At 46.1% G+C, this 22,163-nt stretch overlaps 1 protein-coding gene across 1 annotated transcript in view; it reads right to left on the bottom strand.

The window, feature by feature from the left end:
* Window positions 1–3,199: 3,199 nt before the first annotated feature.
* LOC115104103 (rho-related GTP-binding protein RhoN-like) overlaps window positions 3,200–22,163 on the bottom strand; it is a 42,144-nt gene continuing 23,180 nt past the window's right edge. The window contains exons 3-5 of the mRNA XM_029625323.2: window positions 16,947–17,056; window positions 9,799–9,933; window positions 3,200–6,019 (exon numbers count right to left, since the gene is read on the bottom strand). Of these exons, the coding sequence (XP_029481183.1) occupies window positions 5,750–6,019; window positions 9,799–9,933; window positions 16,947–17,056 (515 nt within the window). The 3' untranslated portion in view covers window positions 3,200–5,749. The remainder of the gene's footprint in view (window positions 6,020–9,798; window positions 9,934–16,946; window positions 17,057–22,163) is intronic.

The raw sequence follows: 22,163 nt of genomic DNA, 5'->3' as shown, positions 1-22,163 counted from the left end.
GGAAATAGGGCAATGATGGTGGTGGTGGTAACCTTGACGACGTACAATAGATGCTTATAGGCATAGCGCTAACAAGTAACCAGAGGGATCTGCCTCTCTTATGATTAACACCTGGTGACGTTTGATACATGGCTTATTGTGCACTGTAAAAATAGAAGGACTCAAAACACCATGAAACCACGAAAGGCAGTACACCTTAACTTAGATTGTGTGTTTTGGGGGGTGTTTGAATGTAAACGCGTTTTTAAAAAAACAGAATAGAAGTACTCTGAAACACCCAAAGTGATTCTTCAATCTGAATAGTTGGTGTTTTTTAAAGAGAGTGTTGTGAAAACACAATCTGGGGTTTCTGTGCATGTGAAAAAAGGCAGCGTCAAAACACACAACAAATATTTGTTTCGCAGATTGTCTCTCGGTCAAATGGTTAAGAAATGCAAATGCATTATAGGCTAAGTATTGATTAAAAGATAAGGGCCTGTGGAGAATATTTTTTTCTGGAATTCCACCTATATTATTTCAATGCTTTATTTAGACATTATAGAAACAGGAGACAGAGGAGTGGAAGTGGGACAGGCGGAAGTGGGAATTGAACACCCAGCTTATGGGCCAGTAAGATGGTACATTTAATTGGAATTTCATTTACATTTGACCCACAACCACACAGCAACAGAAAAACACATTCTGCGGTGAATTGAACCCCCCCAAAAATAATAATAACCATATACTCTCAAAAATGAATGCAAGTCATTTCAGTGATTTGTTCCATTTTATTTTACCAAACATTTTGAGAATAAAACCAACTTAATATGTTGTTCAAAATGTAAGAATTTTACGAGGATAACCAAAGATAAGAGAACATTTAGTGATTGAATTCATTGGAAGAAAAGAAAAAATCTCCTTCCTATCTTGCCACGTGGCTCTGTTTTTACAGAGTTTATGGGTAATTCCACATCTTTAACACAATGTTGTATGCGTGTTTGAAGAAATAATAGTGTACTTATGTATTCATATTAAGCATTTTGTTGCACTATGAGGTGTAATGGATGATGATGAACGGATATCAAAACCATGAGGCAAAATTACGTTCAACCAACTTTTGATGGTAGAGGCAAATACCATATCCTGCAACGCTTGTTGTAAAACCTCTAGTTACTGCTAGTGGATTGAGCACTGCGCTCAACAATGCCTACCAAAATGGGTTCAACTGGCAAATGATCAGATACATAAATCAATGTTTAAAATACTCCAGAAAAAGTGATCTAATTCTGCACTAGGATTTGACACATCCATAATAGTGTTAAGAAGCTTTAAAGAGAGGAAACGGGGCCTCCCGAGTGGCGCAGCGGTCTAAGGCACTGCATCACAGTGCTTAAGGCGTCACTACAGGCCCGGTTTCGGTCACAGGCTGCGTCACAGCCGGCCATGACCAGGAGACCCATGAGGCGGCACACAATTGGCCCAGCGTCGTCCGGGTTAGGGGAGGGGTTGGGCCGGCTGGGATTTCCCTCTCTCACCAATCTGTAGTGACTCCTTGTGTTGGCCATGCCGACTTCAGTCGCCAGCTGGATGGTGTTTCCTCCGACACATTGGTGCGGGTTAAGCAAGCAGTGTGGCTTGGCAGGGTCAGGTTTCGGAGGACGCATGGCTCTCAACCTTCACCTCACCTGAATCTGTAGGGGAGTTGCAGCGATGGGACAAGACTGTAACTAACAATTGGGGAGAAAAAGTACAACAACAAAAAAAAGAGAGGAAATGAAACCAAAAGAGAAGGTATTTAATTCTGCACTAAACAGAACTCGAAACACAAAAATTGTGTTTTCAACCTTTTCCGGTAGGATCCCTGTCCCTAGCAAGCTGTTGCACAACACTTGCTTAAAAGGTGTTACAACGGGGCCTCCCGAGTGTTTCGGAGGACGCATGACTCGACCTTCACCTCTCCTGAGCCTGTTGGGGAGTTGCAACGATGAGACAAGATTGTAATTGGATATCACAAAATTGGGGAGAAAAAGGGGGTTTCAAAACTCAAATAAAGTTACGTTTTCGTCTCCTTCTCGTTGGTGGCAGCTAAGTTGCTACTAGTTTTGACGTTACAAAGCACTTCATTTTAAGTGTGAATAATTAATGGAGCTGTATAGGGGAGTTAGATTAGGCTGGACCCCCAGCTAACATTCATCTGTTTGGGCTGAGTAATAACAAGAAGATGGTCACACCTCACTGGGCACACACTGGTTGCATCAACGTCCACAACATTAACAAAATTACGTAGAACAATTGTGGAATAGACGCTGAACTGACGTCTGTGCCCAGTGGGACAGACTAGTTACAGTGTTGCTTGAAAGTATGTGAACCCGACAGGGCTGGTCATTATTTTTGTATAAAATAAACATAAAATACAAATCGAAAACCCCAATTCGTAATAAAGACATTCCGAGTAAATTACAGAAACAAAAATAGATTGTTGCTTATTTAACAAAAGTGTTTTATTGAACAGAAACTCAGATGTGATGTGTGCAAAAATATGTGAACCCCTTCAGTCAATAGCTTGCGGCACCTCCACTAGCAGCGATAACTTGGGAGTAAACATCTCCTGTAGCCAGTAATCAGTCTCTGACATCTGTTTTGAGGGATTTTTCCCACTCCTCCTTACAGAACTCCGCCAATTGAGTGAGGTTTGAGGGGTGTCTGGCATGAACTGCCCGCTCAGGTCCTGCCACAGCATCTCAATTGGATTTAGGTCAGGACTTTGACTTTGCCAATCCAAAACACAAATCTTTCTGCTGAGCCATTCTTTGGTAGACTTGCTGGAACGCTTTGGGTTGTTGTCTTGTTGGAAGCCCTATTTTGGGCTGGCCCAGCTTTAGCTCCTTGACTGATGGCCTGACGTTCTGTTCAAGAATCTCCTGGTATACCTCAGGATTCATGGTTCCCTTTAATGATGTGGAGTCATCCAAGTCCAGAGGAAGAAAAGCAGCCCCAGATCGTGACATTCCCACCACCATGCTTGACTGTTGGGATAAGGGTTCTTTTGGTGGTAGGCAGTATTGGGTTTTCGCCAAACCTAGCGGTGTTGATTGTGTCCAAAAAGGTCCATTTTGGACTCATCGGTCCAGAGAATGGACTTCCAGAAACCTTCAGGTTTGTCCAGGTGGTCTCCATCAAAGTTAAGATGGGCAGTTTGGTTCTTTTTTGACAGCAGAGGCTTCTTCCTAGCAACCCTCCCATCAATAGTATTTTGATTCAGTGTTCTCATTGTTGGAGCAAGTTATGTTCGGGTAAGCTTTCACCTGATTTCTTATTGTTCTTGTGGCTCTTGGGGATACTTTGGAAGGGCGTCCACTTCTAGGCCGAGTTGCTGTCATGTGAAATGCTCTCCATTGGTAAATGATTTGCCAAACAGTGGACTGACAGAGCTCACATCTTTTTGAGATGATGTAATAGCCTTCCCCAGACTGATGTGCTCTCACTACCCTCGTCCTGATGTCCTCTGAGATCTCCTTTCCTCTCCGCATGGCGTGCTTTGCATTCACCTGGATGAGTAACACCAAACTGACCAGGTTTCTGATCTCTATTTGTCAGAATCCCGCCCAAACTCTTTCCTAACGATCTCTCCTTTGATTGGTTAATTGGGTAACCAATTGTTAACCCACCTGATTCGACTTACCTACTTGATTTAACCAATGCAACCTGGGGTTCACTTATTTTTGCTCCTGCAGTAATTACCTTTTTAATTGTTTTCTTCTACTACACGTATGATTTTCTCTACACCGACATACAGTTGAAGTCAGAGGTTTACATACACCTTAGCCAAATACATTTAAACTCAGTTTTTCATAATTCCTGACATTTAATCCTAGTAAAAATCCCCTGTCTTATGTCAGTTAGAATTATTTATTTCAGATTTGATTTCTTTCATCACATTCCCAGTGGGTCAGAAGTTTGCATACACAAAATGTGTATTTGGTAGCATTGCCTTTAAATGGTTTAACTGTTTTGGGTAGCCTTCCACAAGCTTCCCATGATCAGTTGGGTGAATGTTGGCCCATTCCTCCTGACAGCTGGAGTAACTGAGTCAGGTTGGTAGGTCTCCTATCTCGCACACGCTTTTTCAGTTCTGCCCACACATGTTCTATAGGATTGAGGTCAGGGTTTGTGATGGCCACTCCAACAACAACAACAACATTCCAACAACAACTTTGTTGTCCTTAAGCCATTTTGGCACAACTTTGGAAGTATGCTTGGGGTCATTGTCCATTTGGAAGACCCATTTGTGACCAAGCTTTAATTTCCTGACTGATGTCTTGATGTTGCTTCAATATACCCACATAATTTTCCTCCCTCATGATGCCATCTATTTTGTGAAGTGCACCAGTCCCTCCTGCAGCAAAGCACTCCTACATGAGGATGCTGCCACCCCCGTGCTTCACGGTTGGGATGGTGTTCTTCGGCTTGCAAGCCTCCCCCTTTATGTCCTCCAAACATAATGATGGTCATTATGGCCAAACAGTTCTATTTGACTTGTGTCATTGCCAGTTTTGTGAACAAGAAATTTGTGGAGTGGTTGAAAAACAAGTTTTATTGACTCCAACCTAAGTGTATGTAAACTTCCGACTTCAACTGTATGTCAGATGTCAAAAAGACTGGTTCTGATTATTAAATTAAGATTTCATAAAAAAATCTGTAAATGCGTAAGGGGTTCACATACTTTCCAGCAGCACCGCATGTAATGTTAGTGACTGACAGCACTGATATATTCTCAAACACAACGAAGAGACATGGGTCAGAGAGGAAGTCTCTTCTCCCTACAGCCAAGCTGTTGCTTTATTTGAGACTTTTAGAGTATGTGAAAATACAGTAAAATAGCCCCAACATTTTACCGCTAAATTTCCCACAAAGTAACATCTTAACATAACGACAACAGCAATAGTTTCATTGAATCAAATTGACATGATCGGAGTTGACGCATAGAATAGTGTTAAATTATTACAAAAACAGATATGTAAAGTGACTTTTTTCTAGAAAGCACTTGTGGTTCGAATAATCTGAGGAAAACTCCACACATTCTTCATGTTAACTCTGGTTACAAAAGCAATGTCCAACTGACTTCTGTAGTTCTGTCTGACCTACTCCCATCATTTACCCACTCAATAAGAGTCCCTTTTCAGCTTTTTTGTTCTTACACGTTTCTATTCACACATGGCAACAGGAAGTATCATCACAATATAGCATAGCAAAAGCAACCATGTCCATTGTCCAGTGAGACGTTTCTTGTTCCATCTTCCTGATCCAACTCCTCCACTACCTTCTCCACAGAATGAAAGTCTTCTCCTCCAGCCGTGCAGTAAAGATGGCTGTTGTGCCGTCCTTGTGTGAACGATTGATCCCCCCCAGTCAGTGCACTCCACAAACCCTACCCCAGGACCATGCAGAACTTCCTATTCCCCTCCTCTCCTCTCCCCACCCTGAGACTTTGTCTCGAGAAAACCAGTCCACTTCACCGTCCATCAGTCAAACAAAAAAAATCATGTAAACAGCTCCAAAAAGATTCGCAAACACACACAAAAGCATATTTTTTCTTTTTTTTGTCCTTGTTCCTCAGCAGTGCAAAACGAGAATAATAGAGGATTTCTTTTTTTTTTAATTAAATAAAATTGAACAAAACAAAACCAATAAATAGAGTTCCTCTGTCTGTCATATATTTCTGTGTATCATACTGTACTGTATATATATATAGATTTGTCTTGGTGGGTCTCTACATGAGCACACAGCTCTTGGCCCGGTCCTTCTGCATGGCAGGGGCAGGATCCAGGGTATCAGTCCGACCAGGCAGGGGGGCCAGGGGCAGCTGGGACACCCGTTTGAGGCCCCGGCGGGAGCTGCTGCGTTTCAGCTGAGGCTTGTGTGGCCGCCGCACAGACGCCAGCGTGGTGATGTGGAACACGTCCCGTACGCTGTTCTCCGACACCTTGGAGGTGCACTCCACGTAGGCTACCGCACCTATCTGACGGGCCAAGCCACTACCCTGAGGGGAGGGGGTTAGAGACCATCATCAACAACATCAAGAACATCAAAAACATCATCATCATCATCAACAACATCAACAACATTATCATCAACAACAACATCAAGAACATCATCATCAACAACATCATGAACATCATCATCAACAACATCAAGAACATCATCAACAACAACATCATCAAGAATATCATCATCATTATCAAGAACATCAACATCAACAACATCAAGAACATCATCAACAACATCAAGAACATCATCAACAACATCAAGAACGTCAAGATCATCATCAACATCAAAAAACATCAACAACAACATCAAGAACATCAACAACAACATAAAGAACATCATCATTATCAAGAACATCATCATCATCAATATCAAAAACATCAACATCATCAAGAACATCATCATCAACAACATCAAGATCATCATCATCAACAACATCAAGAACATCATCAACAACAACATCAAGAACATCATCATCATCAACAACATCAAGAACATCATCATCAACAACAAGAACATCAAGATCATCATCAACAACAACATCAAGAACATCATCATAATCAACAACATCATCATCATCAATATCAAAAACATCAACATCATCAAGAACATCATCATCAACAACATCAAGATCATCATCATCAACAACATCAAGAACAGCATCATCAACAACAAGAACATCAAGATCATCATCAACAACAACATCAAGAACATAATCATAATCAACAACATCATGAACATCATCATCAACAACAACACCAACATCAAGAACGTCATCATCAACAACATCAAGAACATCAAGAACATCATCATCAACAACATCAATAACATCATAATCAACAACATGATGAACATCATCATCATCAAGATCATCATCATCAACAACATCAAGATCATCATCAACAACATCAAGATCATCATCAACATCAAGAACATCATCATCATCAACAACATCAAGATCATCATCATCAAGAACATCACCATTATCAACAACATCATGAACATCAAGATCATCATCAACAACATCAAGAACATCATCATCAACAACATCATCAACAAGAACATCAAGAACATCATCATCAACAACATCAAGAACATCAAGAACATCACCATTAACAACAAGAACATCAAGAACACCATCATCAACAACATCAAAAACATCATCATTAACAACATCAAGAACAACAAGATCATCATCAACAACAACATCAAGAACATCATCAACAACAACATCAAGAACATCCTCATCAACAACAACATCAAGAACATCATCGTCAACAACATCCTGTTGTTGTGAATAGTAAAGTGCACTGTTCTTCTTGAGGTACCATGACAGTTAATTCGCCATAACCTAGCACCAATGATCTCACGTTACTATAGTGAGAGACAAGCAGGAAACACAGAGATGCTGCTGGTCTAAACATCATGTCTACAGACAGTTGTACCTGCCCTACATCTAATGACTAATCCATGATGCTCTCTCTATCTTACTCTGTCTCTCTTTCTAAAAACCTGCCATATTCTGTTGTTGCTGTTTAAACTGAGCAGAAAGCCCACCACAGAGAGCCCAGTGGGCTAGAGTCGTCCCCCACTAGAGAGGAGAAACTAACTCTCTGCCCAAAGCCTGCCTGGCACTGTCTGCTGCCTGCTTCCCCCCAGGGTCCAGTGTTATCAAAGCTCACTGACTGAAAGGATACATCGAACAGATGAAGTTTCAGTTTAGAATTCTATGGTACTGTATTTGCCCTCTCCTCTCTGGCTATCTTTCCTTATTCTGCATTGGATTATGCCGGTTTCCCTGTCTTTACACCTCCAATGGCCCTGTCTGGGGATCACATGCACTCACACACAGATGGGGCCTTTCAGAACCACAGGCCTGGTGTGATCTTATCAAGGCTCCTTCCTTACACAGTCACAGGAAACGTCTCTATTAGGTGGCAACGCCGATTTAGAGAGGGAGGGAGGGAGGAGAGAGAGAGAGAGATTGTGAGGGAGGGAGATTAAGGAAGGGAGAGAGAAAGAGAGAGATTGAGAGGGAGGGAGACTGAGCGATTGGCGAGAGAGATTAAGGGAGGGAGAGAGATTAAGGAAGGGAGAGAGAGAGAGAGCGAGAGAGAGAGGGGTGAGGAAGGTTGAGAGAAATGACAGGAGAGGGAGAGATGGGCCTGACAAGCAGCAAAGCTTTATCAGACCGTGGCCAGATGAGTGTGTAATGTGTAGGGTTCACCCTGTGGTCACCTCGCCTGTGACTCCTCAACTCTGCTACCGGAATTCCGTTTTGAGATCAACAACAGTATAACAAGCTGGGGGATATTGGATTAGATCAGCAAAAGTTGGCTGTTGGGAGCCTGCCTGGCGCTTGTACTGTATGTGACACAGATTCCCTTTCAATTATAGACAGGTCAGAACAGTACAGTACAGTAGCTCCCTCAGACAGAAATAGAGTATGACGTAGAACAAAAACACAACAGCCCTAACATGAGCCTCTGAAACATTGCCCACGAGCTTATTGGTCTCCCATTCTATCTTTTGTTTGTCTATTTTATTTACATGCGTTGTTTTTTCCCCGTTGCTTGGGGGATTCTATCTGGTTTTTCCCCAGTGGCCAGCACACAGCTGGCCCACAGCCAGCTCACAGTGGAAAGGGGCCTCGGTTCCCTGAGCTTTTGTGTGTGTATGGGGGGTGGGGGTGAAACAGCCCCACAGCCCCTCCACTCTGTGTATGTCAGACACGGGGGAGCATCAAAACATGCAAAAAGCGGATTATTTCAAAGATTTACTGACCTGTTTATCACCCCCCCTCGTTCCCTCCATCATTACCATGCCCCTGGCTAAGAGGATGTGGTAGTGTTCCCTCCATCATTACCATGCCCCTGGCTAAGAGGATGTGGTAGTGTTCCCTCCATCATTACCATGCCCCTGGCTAAGAGGATGTGGTTGTGTTCCCTCCATCATTACCATGCCCCTGGCTAAGAGGATGTGGTTGTGTTCCCTCCATCATTACCATGCCCCTGGCTAAGAGGATGTGGTAGCGTTCCCTCCATCATTACCATTCCCCTGGCTAAGAGGATGTGGTAGTGTTCCCTCCATCATTACCATGCCCCTGGCTAAGAGGATGTGGTAGCGTTCCCTCCATCATTACCATTCCCCTGGCTAAGAGGATGTGGTAGTGTTCCCTCCATCATTACCATGCCCCTGGCTAAGAGGATGTGGTTGTGTTCCCTCCATCATTACCATGCCCCTGGCTAAGAGGATGTGGTAGCATGCGATAAAAGGCCTTGTTTTTATCAAAGTCTGTTTTTCTATTCATACCGCCTTTTCAAAATCCCTAAATCTGCATGAATATTTAATCTCAGGGTAAAATGTGTCTCGACTCCTGAGACATAAATCCTATACATACCTACCCCCCACCCTGCCACCCCCTAAACCCCCTTTACATCGCTGTCAGCCCGTTAGAGTCGGAACGCCAACCTCTGCAAAATGTCTGCTTCAGTGTGTTTCTATGTATTGGGTAATATGTACATAGTATATGTGTGCGTGTTGATAGAGCAACTGTGGGTGGCTACATCAGCGCTGGGTTAAGGGTTAAAAGCTAGTTTGACAATGGGCCGGCTCTGTCTCTCTCTTCTCCCATGCGTGTCTCATTATAATTCGATTGGTTTCCTCTTTCTCTTTAAAAAAAAAAAGACCCATCTCCTTCCTGCTATGGTTTTTCTCTCCCTCTTTCATTTCTTCCTCCCTCCATCCTTCGCCCGCTGCTCTTCCTCTGCTCACCTGTTCGTGTGTGATGGGGATGAGGCGTTGCTTGGACAGCTCTCTCAGGGTGCCCACGTCGGTCCTCATGTCCAGCTTACAACCCACCAGAACCACCTTGGCATTGGGACAGAACTCCTGGGTCTCCCCCTGCCACTGTGGGATGGACACACAGGCAGGAGCATGTTAACAAGGAACGCATAAAGAGACAGGCAGACATACAGGCAGGCAGACATACAGACAGGCAGACATACAGGCAGGCAGACAGGCAGAGGTTAACGAAGAAACGGAAAGAGAGAGGTAGACGGACAGTTCAAACCTAGTAGAAATACTGTACATGTCAAATACTAGAGCTCTGGTTGATTTTGTTTTTCCCCGTTGCGATTATGGAACCAATGGAATAGTTCCAAAAGTGCAAATTCCAAACCAACTCAAGCACACCTCAATTGGGCCGAGGTCATTAATTGATCCAGATCTGGGACAGACAGACAGACGCATCAGTAAATAGCCAGCAGCGCTCATCAGTCAGGTCACCTCGCCAGCAGGACATTGCTATGAAAACAGTGGAATCACTCAACACAGAGGAACTTGACATTCTCTGGCACAAACTACCCTGACCTGTGACCCCCAGGACTCTACCCCGGCCACTTAGCTCACAGAGGAGGAGGGTTGACCCTGGCCCCTGATAACCAAAGAGGATGAACCGTTTCTTTGTCTCACCTAAATCTCTCTGTAATAGACATTAAGGTTCTCTCATTAGTCTAAATGAATGACTTTGCTTCCGTCTCCCTGTGAGACTTTTGTTCTGTTCCCTGTGTATTTGTGTGAGTCTCCCAATAAAGCTTCACGCAGTTAGATGAATACACAGATCTATGATTAGACCTCAGAGGAATCTATCATTTCACAATAATTGGGAAACTGTTTCAATGAGATCCCCGTTAAATCGGTGCTCTAAATTCTCTTTGGCAATTGAGTGGTTTGGATAAGACTTCCTAATCCACTAGAAATGGAGGAGAGAGATTTCTGTGTGATATCATGCAACGGTTTAATTTCTTTCCACTCTCTGGCTTGAGTACAGAACAGAAAACCCTTTGCAGTCCAATTGAAACAACACCCTGTGAGATGAAATGTCATCGTTCAGACTTCAGCTGGGAAAAATAAATAAATCTGCCTCCCTCCTGCCTCACAAATACCAAATAACACCCCCCAAAACATTCAGCATGTCTGAATTCATCCAGGTGCCACATGCAGAATGCAGGGGTGTGCAGCCATCCGTCAAGAGTTAAACAACCTTTGCCCCCCCCCCCCCCCCCATGCTCCACCCCCATCTCTTCTATACCATCCAATAACTTTGCACCCCCATTCTCAATCCCCTCCCGCTCCTGTCATCTGATGCCATTGGTGACAGGCAAGGTCACAGAGGTCAAGAGTCGGTGATTGGGCAACAGGTTTCCATTCGCCGCAGGTTTTTAAAATTACCGGGGGGGGGGGGGGGGGGACAGCTAGGGGTCAGGGGGTCATGGCAAACCCCTAGCAGGGGATTCATGGGAAAACCAAAAGCTAAGTCGACAGACGGGGGCACTGAGCCCTGAGACGGGTGGGTAGAACCAAGGTGTCGTGTGGGTTAGCTCTACAGAGCCTGTGGGTGGGGCATGTTTTACCAGCTCCCCTCAGAACACTAAACACGTCAACAGAGCCGCCGTGGGAATGTCTTTTACAAGGTCCTGAGCTCACAGGAGGAGACCTTCAAAAGAGACGCGCCACACATGGCCTCAAGATGGAGGAATACTGTGAGACCGCAGAGGGCCAGCGAGACTGGTTTACATGACACACACACACACACACACACACATATATATAAAACAGTCAAATAACAAATTTACTGACACACACAAACTCTCTCATGAGAATAGCTGTAAAACATTCCCATGACCACGTCACCAGCTAACCACACTCTGGCTGGTTCCCTTCCCAAGTCCAGTATCAAAATATCACACCCAAAAGCCACCATAAAAACGTTAACTACCAGCATCTGTCCTGGCTTCTCATCGAGTATGAAAGTCCCATAAATGCCCAGATTCACATAAATACTCCGTCTCCTTAAACAGCTGTTCTTTGATTGGTTGTTGCATAGCTAATCTGCCATTGCTGGACCTCCACTCCAAATTCCACCCCAGCCGGGCTCCAAGGCCTCCTCTCATTCTCCAGTCTGACCTCCCATTCCTATAGGGGTCAGGGGTCAAGTAGCCCTGCTTGTTTCATGCCCCCCCCATCGTCTATTGTTGATGATGTGCTGGCTATAGATAGCATGGGAACTCTATATGAGAAGTGAAGTCAGAACACTTTGGATGAGAATGTGACACTTTTTGCCAATTGCTTACACACTGAAAGTGAATGCTTAGACAAAAGCATCAAAACCTTAACTGTCGTAACCATGCCTTAAAGCAACGGCACCAAAAGTACAAACACATTTTCTCCTTTGCACTTTTTGTTTGCAATTCTTTAACACACTTGCAAAACACTACACACGGTTTCTTACATTAGACACTTCGTTCAAGAATGAAATCTCTTGCAATCATCGGGAAAGCACTCTTTTATTCAAAATTCAAAAACATACCTGAAATTGGCAACACCCACACACACACACACACATGAAAACACTTCTACAGTAATTGAACACCAATTAGTCTGAGCCTCAGCACTACAAACAGACCTCAGGTAAGATCACCTCTTTGGTGAGAACTTTGCAAACATGGAGGCAGCGAGAGGAAGAGGAAGAGAGAGAGGAGTGGGAGGACGAGGACAAGAACAAAGAAGGGGACCAGTCAATAGACAGAGACATTTGTCCGATGACATTAAGGGCTACTTTGGTGGACCGTGTCATAAGTCATGTCCTGACGATGAGGGAGGCAGAGAGTCCAGCCCAACCTGAGTCGCTACACGGTAGCATCCATAAGACATTTAGACTGGAGAACAGGTATGTCTTCAACGTTCTACACCAGACAGTACCTATGTAATTGTTGCACATCATTCTGCATCACAGTACAATACAATGCACTCCCCATTTCTACAACATTAGGTCTACGCTCCTCAGTGAACAAAAGAATAGGGGGTACCTGCCTTGCCTGTAGCTTGTAGTTTTGACTGAATGTGTCTGACCCAACCCACCCCCCACCCCCGTAGACATTGTAGTTCTATGTTTTGAGTTACACCATATTCACGGTAATGAAATGTTACAGGACAAAGAGCCTTTGTGAATGTCCCTGGGCAGCGCGGGGGGAAATATCACCGCCATGAGTCTGCAAGGAGTTCTCCATCACCATGTCACCCTCGGTCCCTACAATACTGCAACACATAATCATATTTCTGGATGCATCACCATGCCACCTTCAGTCCCAACAATACTGCAACACATAATCATATTTCTGGATGCATCACCATGCCACCTTCAGTCCCTACAATACTGCCACACATAATCATTATTCTGGATGCATCACCATGCAACAATACTGCAACACATAATCATATTTCTGGATGCATCACCATGCCAACCTCGGTCTCTACAATACTACAACACATAATCATATTTCTGGATGCATCACCATGCCAACCTCGGTCTCTACAATACTGCAACACATAATCATATTTCTGGATGCATCATACCCTTCCCTACAATACTGCAACACATAATCATATTTCTGGATGCATCACCATGCCAACCTCGGTCTCTACAATACTGCAACACATAATCATATTTCTGGATGCATCACCATGCCACCTTCAGTCCCTACAATACTGCAACACATAATCATATTTCTGGATGCATCACCATGCCGCCTTCAGTCCCTACAATACTGCAACACATAATCATATTTCTGGATGCATCACCATGCCAACCTCGGTCTCTACAATACTGCAACACATAATCATATTTCTGGATGCATCACCATGCCACCTTCAGTCCCTACAATACTGCAACGCATAATCATATTTCTGGATGCATCACCATGCCACCCTCGGTCTCTACAATACTGCAACACATAATCATATTTCTGGATGCATCACCATGCCACCTTCAGTCCCTACAATACTGCAACACATAATCATATTTCTGGATGCATCACCATGCCGCCTTCAGTCCCTACAATACTGCAACACATAATCATATTTCTGGATGCATCACCATGCCAACCTCGGTCTCTACAATACTGCAACACATAATCATATTTCTGGATGCATCACCATGCCACCTTCAGTCCCTACAATACTGCAACGCATAATCATATTTCTGGATGCATCACCATGCCACCCTCGGTCTCTACAATACTGCAACACATAATCATATTTCTGGATGCATCACCATGCCACCTTCGGTCTCTACAATACTGCAACACATAATCATATTTCTGGATGCATCACCATGCCACCCTCGGTCCCTACAATACAGCAACACATAATCATATTTCTGGATGCATCACCATGCCACCCTCGGTCCCTACAATACTGCAACACATAATCATATTTCTGGATGCATCACCATGCCACCCTTGGTCTCTACAATACTGCAACACATAATCATATTTCTGGATGCATCACCATGCCACCTCCGGTCTCTACAATACTGCAACACATAATCATATTTCTGGATGCATCACCATGCCACCCTCGGTCCCTACAATACTGCAACACATAATCATATTTCTGGATGCATCACCATGCCAACCTCGGTCTCTACAATACTGCAACACATAATCATATTTCTGGATGCATCACCATGCCACCTTCGGTCTCTAAATACTGCAACACATAATCATATTTCTGGATGCATCACCATGCCACCTTCAGTCCCTACAATACTGCAACACATAATCATATTTCTGGATGCATCACCATGCCGCCTTCAGTCCCTACAATACTGCAACACATAATCATATTTCTGGATGCATCACCATGCCAACCTCGGTCTCTACAATACTGCAACACATAATCATATTTCTGGATGCATCACCATGCCAACCTCGGTCTCTACAATACTACAACACATAATCATATTTCTGGATGCATCACCATGCCAACCTCGGTCTCTACAATACTGCAACACATAATCATATTTCTGGATGCATCACCATGCCACCCTCGGTCCCTACAATACTGCAGCACATAATCATATTTCTGGATGCATCACCATGCCAACCTCGGTCTCTACAATACTGCAACACATAATCATATTTCTGGATGCATCACCATGCCACCTTCGGTCTCTACAATACTGCAACACATAATCATATTTCTGGATGCATCACCATGCCACCGTCGGTCCCTACAATACTGCAACACATAATCATATTTCTGGATGCATCACCATGCCACCCTCGGTCTCTACAATACTGCAACACATAATCATATTTCTGGATGCATCACCATGCCACCCTCGGTCCCTACAATACTGCAACACATAATCATATTTCTGGATGCATCACCATGCCACCCTCGGTCCCTACAATACTGCAACACATAATCATATTTCTGTATGCATCACCATGCCACCCTCGGTCTCTACAATACTGCAACACATAATCATATTTCTGGATGCATCACCATGCCACCCTGGGTCTCTACAATACTGCAACACATAATCATATTTCTGGATGCATCACCATGCCACCCTCGGTCCCTACAATACTGCAACGCATAATCATATTTCTGGATGCATCACCATGCCACCCTCGGTCTCTACAATACTGCAACACATAATCATATTTCTGGATGCATCACCATGCCACCTTCGGTCTCTACAATACTGCAACACATAATCATATTTCTGGATGCATCACCATGCCACCCTCGGTCCCTACAATACTGCAACACATAATCATATTTCTGGATGCATCACCATGCCACCTTCGGTCTCTACAATACTGCAACACATAATCATATTTCTGGATGCATCACCATGCCACCGTCGGTCCCTACAATACTGCAACACATAATCATATTTCTGGATGCATCACCATGCCACCGTCGGTCCCTACAATACTGCAACACATAATCATATTTCTGGATGCATCACCATGCCACCCTCGGTCTCTACAATACTGCAACACATAATCATATTTCTAGATGCACTACATAATGTAGTTGTACAGGACGGACCTGGTTAGCCCAGGTTTGTTGTCATCTGGGATAATGTTAGTTTACACTGGGCTGCTCTGGTCAGGGACTGGCTCACCAACCACAATAACTTCACAGTTGTATACTTGCCCCCGTTACTCCCCATTTCTCAATCCGATTGAGGAATTACTTTCGGCTTGGCGTTGGAAAGTGTAGGACCGCCAACCACATGACCGCCTGCCTCTTCTGCAAGCAATGGAAGAGGCATGCGGAGACATTGAGGTGGGGTCAGTCCAGGGTCGGATACGGCATGCAAGGCAATATTTTCCCCGTTGCCTAGCCAGGGATGACATTGCTTGTGATGTGGATGAGGTGATGTGGCCAGACCCTAACAGAAGGCGGGATCCATAAACCATCCACCCCATCCCTTACAATACTTTTAGTTTACCATTTGCACTGTAATTTTACTGTAATTATTTGAGTTTCCGTGAGTTTACAGTAACATATAGTATTGATTACTGTACTGTAATTCTACTTTTCTTTGTGTTTTTTGTTGTTGTTGTAAAAACCTGCGATGGCAAAAGAATCAGCTGTATATATATATTTCTTCTGAAGCCTTTCTATGTTTGTGTTGATTGAAATGTGAGTAGATGTACTGTACTGGAACAATCCTTCACAGAAGCCTGTATGAGACAATGAAAAAGGAACGCAAAGTACTAAAGACAGCAGTGTTTTGTATAAAAGTACGTCAGTGTGTTGCTGCTTTGAAAGAGTAAATCAAATGGTTTTGAAAAAGGATTGTTAGATTTTGATGGCAGAGTTTCATTTTGACGTTAGAAGTGAGATGTTTATCTCCAAGGGCTGTGTCTCATTTGGCTTGTGTGTGGCGCTTTGACACAGTGAGGCAAATTCCGCAAAAAGTGTGAAAGCAATCGCAAAACAACAGTAATAAACCATGTTCTCTGAAGGCTGGGCATGTTGGTTATATACCCTGGTCGTGACCGACCGGGGAGGAGGAAGAGGGGCAGTTGGAAGGTGAGGAAGAGGAAGACACCAACCTTCTTCAGGACACTGTCCAGGGTCTCTGGGCGACTGATGTCAAAGCAGACGAGCACGGCGTCTGAGTCAGGATAGGCCAACGGCCGCACGTTGTCATAATACGAGGAACCTGCGGACACACGGACACACAGTTAGTCCCAGGCAGTACACTAGACACTTTCTGTAGGGCCCTTTACCTCACTCAACCCACATGATTCTAATAGAATGGGAACGCTTGGCAGCCCCTGTGCAACCTGGAGGACGAAACTGTTTAACAAATGGGCATTAACATACTGTACACTTAACCAGTCCAGTGGGGAGTAACACAGCACACACACTCTCTGCTGACGCACACACCTGTTGATATAAACAGCTGTGTGCAGATGGGAGAGTGTTCTTAATCTGTGACCCCTCCCCCAGTTTAAGAGGCGGTAGGGGGTAGGGAGGGGCATTGTGATAAGCACACACACACACGCACACACACACACACGCGCGCGCATGAACTGTAGTTCTCGGAGGAGATAGGTCCCTTTGCTCATGCTACATCCCAAGTCACAATTGACGCCGGTACAAAGGGCAAAGCGCTTTCTCTGCCGCTCTTGAGATTTCGCTCTCTCCCACACACACACACACACACACACACACACACACACACACACACACACACACACACACACACACACACACACACACACACATCTCACTCTTTACTCTCTCTTTCTTTTCTGTACCTTATACCATTTTGGAGGCAGAGTGGCCCATTCCCTCTCTCCCATTCCCTCTCTCCATTCCCCCTCTCTCCCATTAACTCTCTCCATGTCCCCTCTCTCCTCTCTCCCATTCCCCATCTCTCCTCTCTCCCATTCCCTCTCACTATTCCACCTCTCTCTTCTGTCCCATTCCCTCTCTCCTTTCCCCTCTCTCCTCTCTCCATTCCCTCTCTCCATTCCCCCTCTCTCCTCTCTCCATTCCCCCTCTCTCCTCTCTCCATTCCCCCTCTCCTCTCTCCATTCCCCCTCTCCTCTCTCCATTCCCTCTCTCCACTCTCCATTCCCCTCTCTCTTCTCTCCATTCCCCTCTCTCCTCTCTCCATTCCCCCTCTCCATTCCCCCTCTCCTCTCTCCATTCCCCCTCTCTCCTCTCTCCATTCCCTCTCTCCACTATCCATTCCCCCTCTCTCCATTCCACCTCTCCTCTCTCCATTCCCCCTCTCTCCTCTCTCCATTCCCTCTCACTATTCCACCTCTCTCTTCTGTCCCATTCCCTCTCTCCTCCCCCTCTCTCCTCTCTCCATTCCCTCTCTCCATTCCCCCTCTCTCTCTCTCCATTCCCCCTCTCTCCTCTCTCATTCCCCCTCTCCTCTCTCCATTCCACCTCTCCTCTCTCCATTCCCCCTCTCTCCTCTCTCCATTCCCTCTCTCCACTATCCATTCCCCCTCTCTCCATTCCACCTCTCCTCTCTCCATTCCCTCTCTCCAGGCTGTGGGTACCTTCCTGCCTCCCCTGAAATATAGGCAAGCATACATGCCTCTAGAACATGGGAACAGAATATGTTGGAATGGACACAAGGAATCTGACTCTGCTATTACTTTTGTTAGGAGACAGACTGGTGAGAGAGAGAGCAGAGAGAGAGAGAGAATGAGAGAGAGAGATAGCAGAGCGAGAGAATGAGAGAGAATGAGAGAATGAATGAATGAATGAGTGAGAGAGAGAGAGAGAGAGGGAGAGAGAGAGTGAGAACGCACAGGCGAGGGGAGGAGAGAGGGGGGGACAGAGGCAGAATCTAGAGAGAAAGGGATAGAGACATGGGAGTCTAAGCAATGTGAGTAGAACCTGAGAGTGTGAGAGAGAGAGAGAGAGAGAGAGAGAGAGAGAGAGAGAGAGAGAGAGAGAGAGAGAGAGAGAGAGAGAGAGAGAGAGAGAGAGAGTATAAAACAGAGGAGGATAAAGATGTATCCTAGATTCTAAACTGAACTGTCAGCTAAAACCCAACCAAGTCAGAGCGGTAGAATCCTATACCAACAGCCTGTACCTGATGTCTGGCATGTAGAGTAGAGTGATGTTGACATTGTTACTGTACATGACCTCAACATAACGCCATGGCAGGCTGTTGAAGCAGCACAGGCTTTCTGTGCCAGTGAATTGGGCACAACGGCAGTAGCGCCTGTTTTAGCAGTGCTATGTTCTCTTTGTTTGTGGTGGAATGAGGCCTGCACAATGGCTGCACGCGGTCCATAGCCCTACCCATTCAGCTAGCCGCCCTGCCCTGACAGGAGCCATCCCCTCACAGGACAATGCAACAGGCCCTCCTGTCCTAAAAGGTCAAAGGCTGTTACACTTCAGTGAGAGAGAATGGGCATGTGCGAGGGATGACCTTTGTGCGGTTGAGATGACGAGTGCACAGGAAGGAAGCTTTACAAGTGTCTTCTTTTTCACATAACCATTGAAAAGTTTGTTAGACGTTCATTCGTTTAGCTGCTGCAGCCAGAGCTCACTCTTCCTGTTTCTCCCGCCCTGCTGTTCAACAGAGCAACAGAGTAACACAGAGCAGAGTGACATCTCATATACAAAACAGTGGGCTTCCAGACAGAGCCAGGGAGCGTATCTCAGAGAAGAAGCAGTCCTCCCAGCAGCAGGAAGTCAGTCATTAGGAAACAAGACTACTGCTGTTTACTGCTGAGAGAGCTGTGCTCAGACACACACGCACACACACTTGCACACACGTACACGCGCTCACACACACACACACACACACGCTCACACACACAAACTAACTCCCCACCAGCCCTATCACACGGACAGCAGGTCCACCACTCAGCAGTGTATCAAACAATGCAGGGCCCTGATTGGTCACCAGGTGCTGTGATGCCAAAGGTGATCTTTAGTATATATCACACCACAACATACCTGCAGTGGGGAGAGGAGAGAGGGAGGGAGTGGGTGAGGGGAGAGGAGAGAGGAGAGAGGGAAGGAGTGGGTGAGGGGAGAGGAGAGAGGGAAGGAGTGTGTGAGGGGAGAGGAGAGAGGGAAGGAGTGTGTGAGGGAAGAGGAGAGAGAGGAGGGAGAGGAGGGAGTGTGTGAGGGGAGAGAGAGGGAGGGAGTGTGTGAGAGAGGAGGGGGAGTGTGTGAGGGGAGAGGAGAGAGGGAGGGAGTGTGTGAGGGGAGAGAAGGAGGGAGAGGGGGAGGGAGTGTGTGAGGGAGAGGAGAGGGAGATGGAGGGGAGTGTGTGAGGGGAGAGGAGAGAAGGAGGGAGTGTGTGAGGGGGAGAGAGGGAGGGAGGTGTGAGGGAGTGTGTGAGGGAGAGTGAGGGGAGAGAGGGAGGGAGTGTGTGAGGGGAGAGGAGAGAGGGAAGGAGTGTGTGAGGTGAGAGGAGAGAGGGAAGGAGTGTGTGAGGGGAGAGGAGAGAGGGAGGGAGTGTGTGAGGGGAGAGGAGAGAGGGAAGGAGTGTGTGAGGGGAGAGGAGAGAGGGAGGGAGTGTGTGAGGGGAGAGGAGAGAGCAACAAAAATATTGAATGACTTTCACACTGGGCTGAAGCTAGGCAAAGAACAGAGGGATGAGAGAGAGAGAGTGAGAGAGAATATAAAACGGGAGGATAAAGATGTAGACTAGATATAGTAGAATGTAAAGTTTAAACAAAGGTGCTTGTTTGACTTTTAAAGTAAGTACGGCCTTCATAAAGTGAGCAGGTCTAGGCCTCCGGGGATCAATCAGTCAACCCTACAGATCAACATGACTGACTGGCGAAGGGCACGGCAGCCCAGGTCACAGAACCTCAGAGCAACAGAGAAGCCTCCTCAGCACTTTCACAAAGTCAGAAAAGTCCTCTGAGAGAGAGAAGGGGAGGGAGGGAGAAAAACGAGGAAGGAGGAAATGAACTGTGTGTAAAACAACCCGAGCAGACACAAATAAAAGCCAATCACCATCACCGTTGTCCGCATCAGCAGCAGGAGGCGGAGAGATGCCGTTTTCGCCATTCACAAAACTCCTCTTGCCAAAAGCCAGTTTGATAGGTGCGAGAGATACGGTGGGGATGGGGGGTGCGATGGTGCAGAGAGAGAAGGGGGGTGCAATGGTGCAGAGAAGGGGGTGCAATGGTGCAGAGAAGGGGATGCAATGGTGCAGAGAAGGGGGTGCGATGGTGCAGAGAAGGGGGGATGCAATGGTGCAGAGAAGGGGGTGCAATGGTGCAGAGAAGGAGGGGTGCAATGGTGCAGAGAAGGGGGTGCAATGGTGCAGAGAAGGGGGTGCGATGGTGCAGAGAAGGGGGGAGTGCGATGGTGCAGAGAAGGGGGTGCAATGGTGCAAAGAAGGGGGGGTGCGATGGTGCAGAGAAGGGGAGGTGCGATGGTGCAGAGAAGGGGAGGGTGCGATGGTGCAGAGAAGGGGAGGGTGCGATGGTGCAGAGAAGGGGGGTGCGATGGTGCAGAGAAGGGGAGGGTGCGATGGTGCAGAGAAGGGGAAGGTGCGATGGTGCAGAGAAGGGGGAGGGGGGCGATGGTGCAGAGAAGGGGAGGGGATGGTGGTGCAGAGAAGGGGAGGGGGCGATGGTGCAGAGAAGGGGGAAGGTGCGATGGTGCAGAGAAGGGGGGTGCGATGGTGCAGAGAAGGGGAAGGTGCGATGGTGCAGAGAAGGGGAGGGGGTGCGATGGTGCAGAGAAGGGGGAGGTGCGATGGTGCAGAGAAGGGGAGGGGGCGATGGTGCAGAGAAGGGGAGGGGCGATGGTGCAGAGAAGGGGGAGGGGGCGATGGTCAGTCGTTATGTTGTTCATGTTTTTAGGAGCTATGATAACAAGTCAGCCTGCGCTGGAAAAATACATTCTGATACAAGCCTTGATTGTTGTTGCGGTGAATAGCGGCGACACTGTCCAATTGTCTTACCAGTTTTTGAGAGAAAACTACTTCGTCAAGTATAATGCCTGTTTTGGGTAAAAGTATCAACACAGAATTGTATAGAATTGAATTTGCGTGTTGAAGAACTATGTTGTCCCATCACCGGGACGATTACGCCTCTTTGAACCGGGACATGTCTGGTTGCTTGTGGAGACATGAATCATGGGTCAGGGGTTGAGGCTGGGTGCAGAAGCAGCTGAGAAAGAGGCCATTGAAATGGCTTCCAGCAAAGAGACGGGGAAAGAGCAGCCTTTGCCCAGGAGACGTCTAAAGAGCAGACAGCAACTAACACTGATTAGACCACACACACACACACGCACGCACGCACACACACACACACACACAC

This window comes from Oncorhynchus nerka, linkage group LG21, assembly GCF_034236695.1.
Source record: "Oncorhynchus nerka isolate Pitt River linkage group LG21, Oner_Uvic_2.0, whole genome shotgun sequence".
Lineage (NCBI taxonomy): Eukaryota > Metazoa > Chordata > Actinopteri > Salmoniformes > Salmonidae > Oncorhynchus > Oncorhynchus nerka.
The sequence above is the reverse complement of the archived record's forward strand: the minus strand, read 5'-3'. Positions and strand labels throughout refer to the sequence as shown.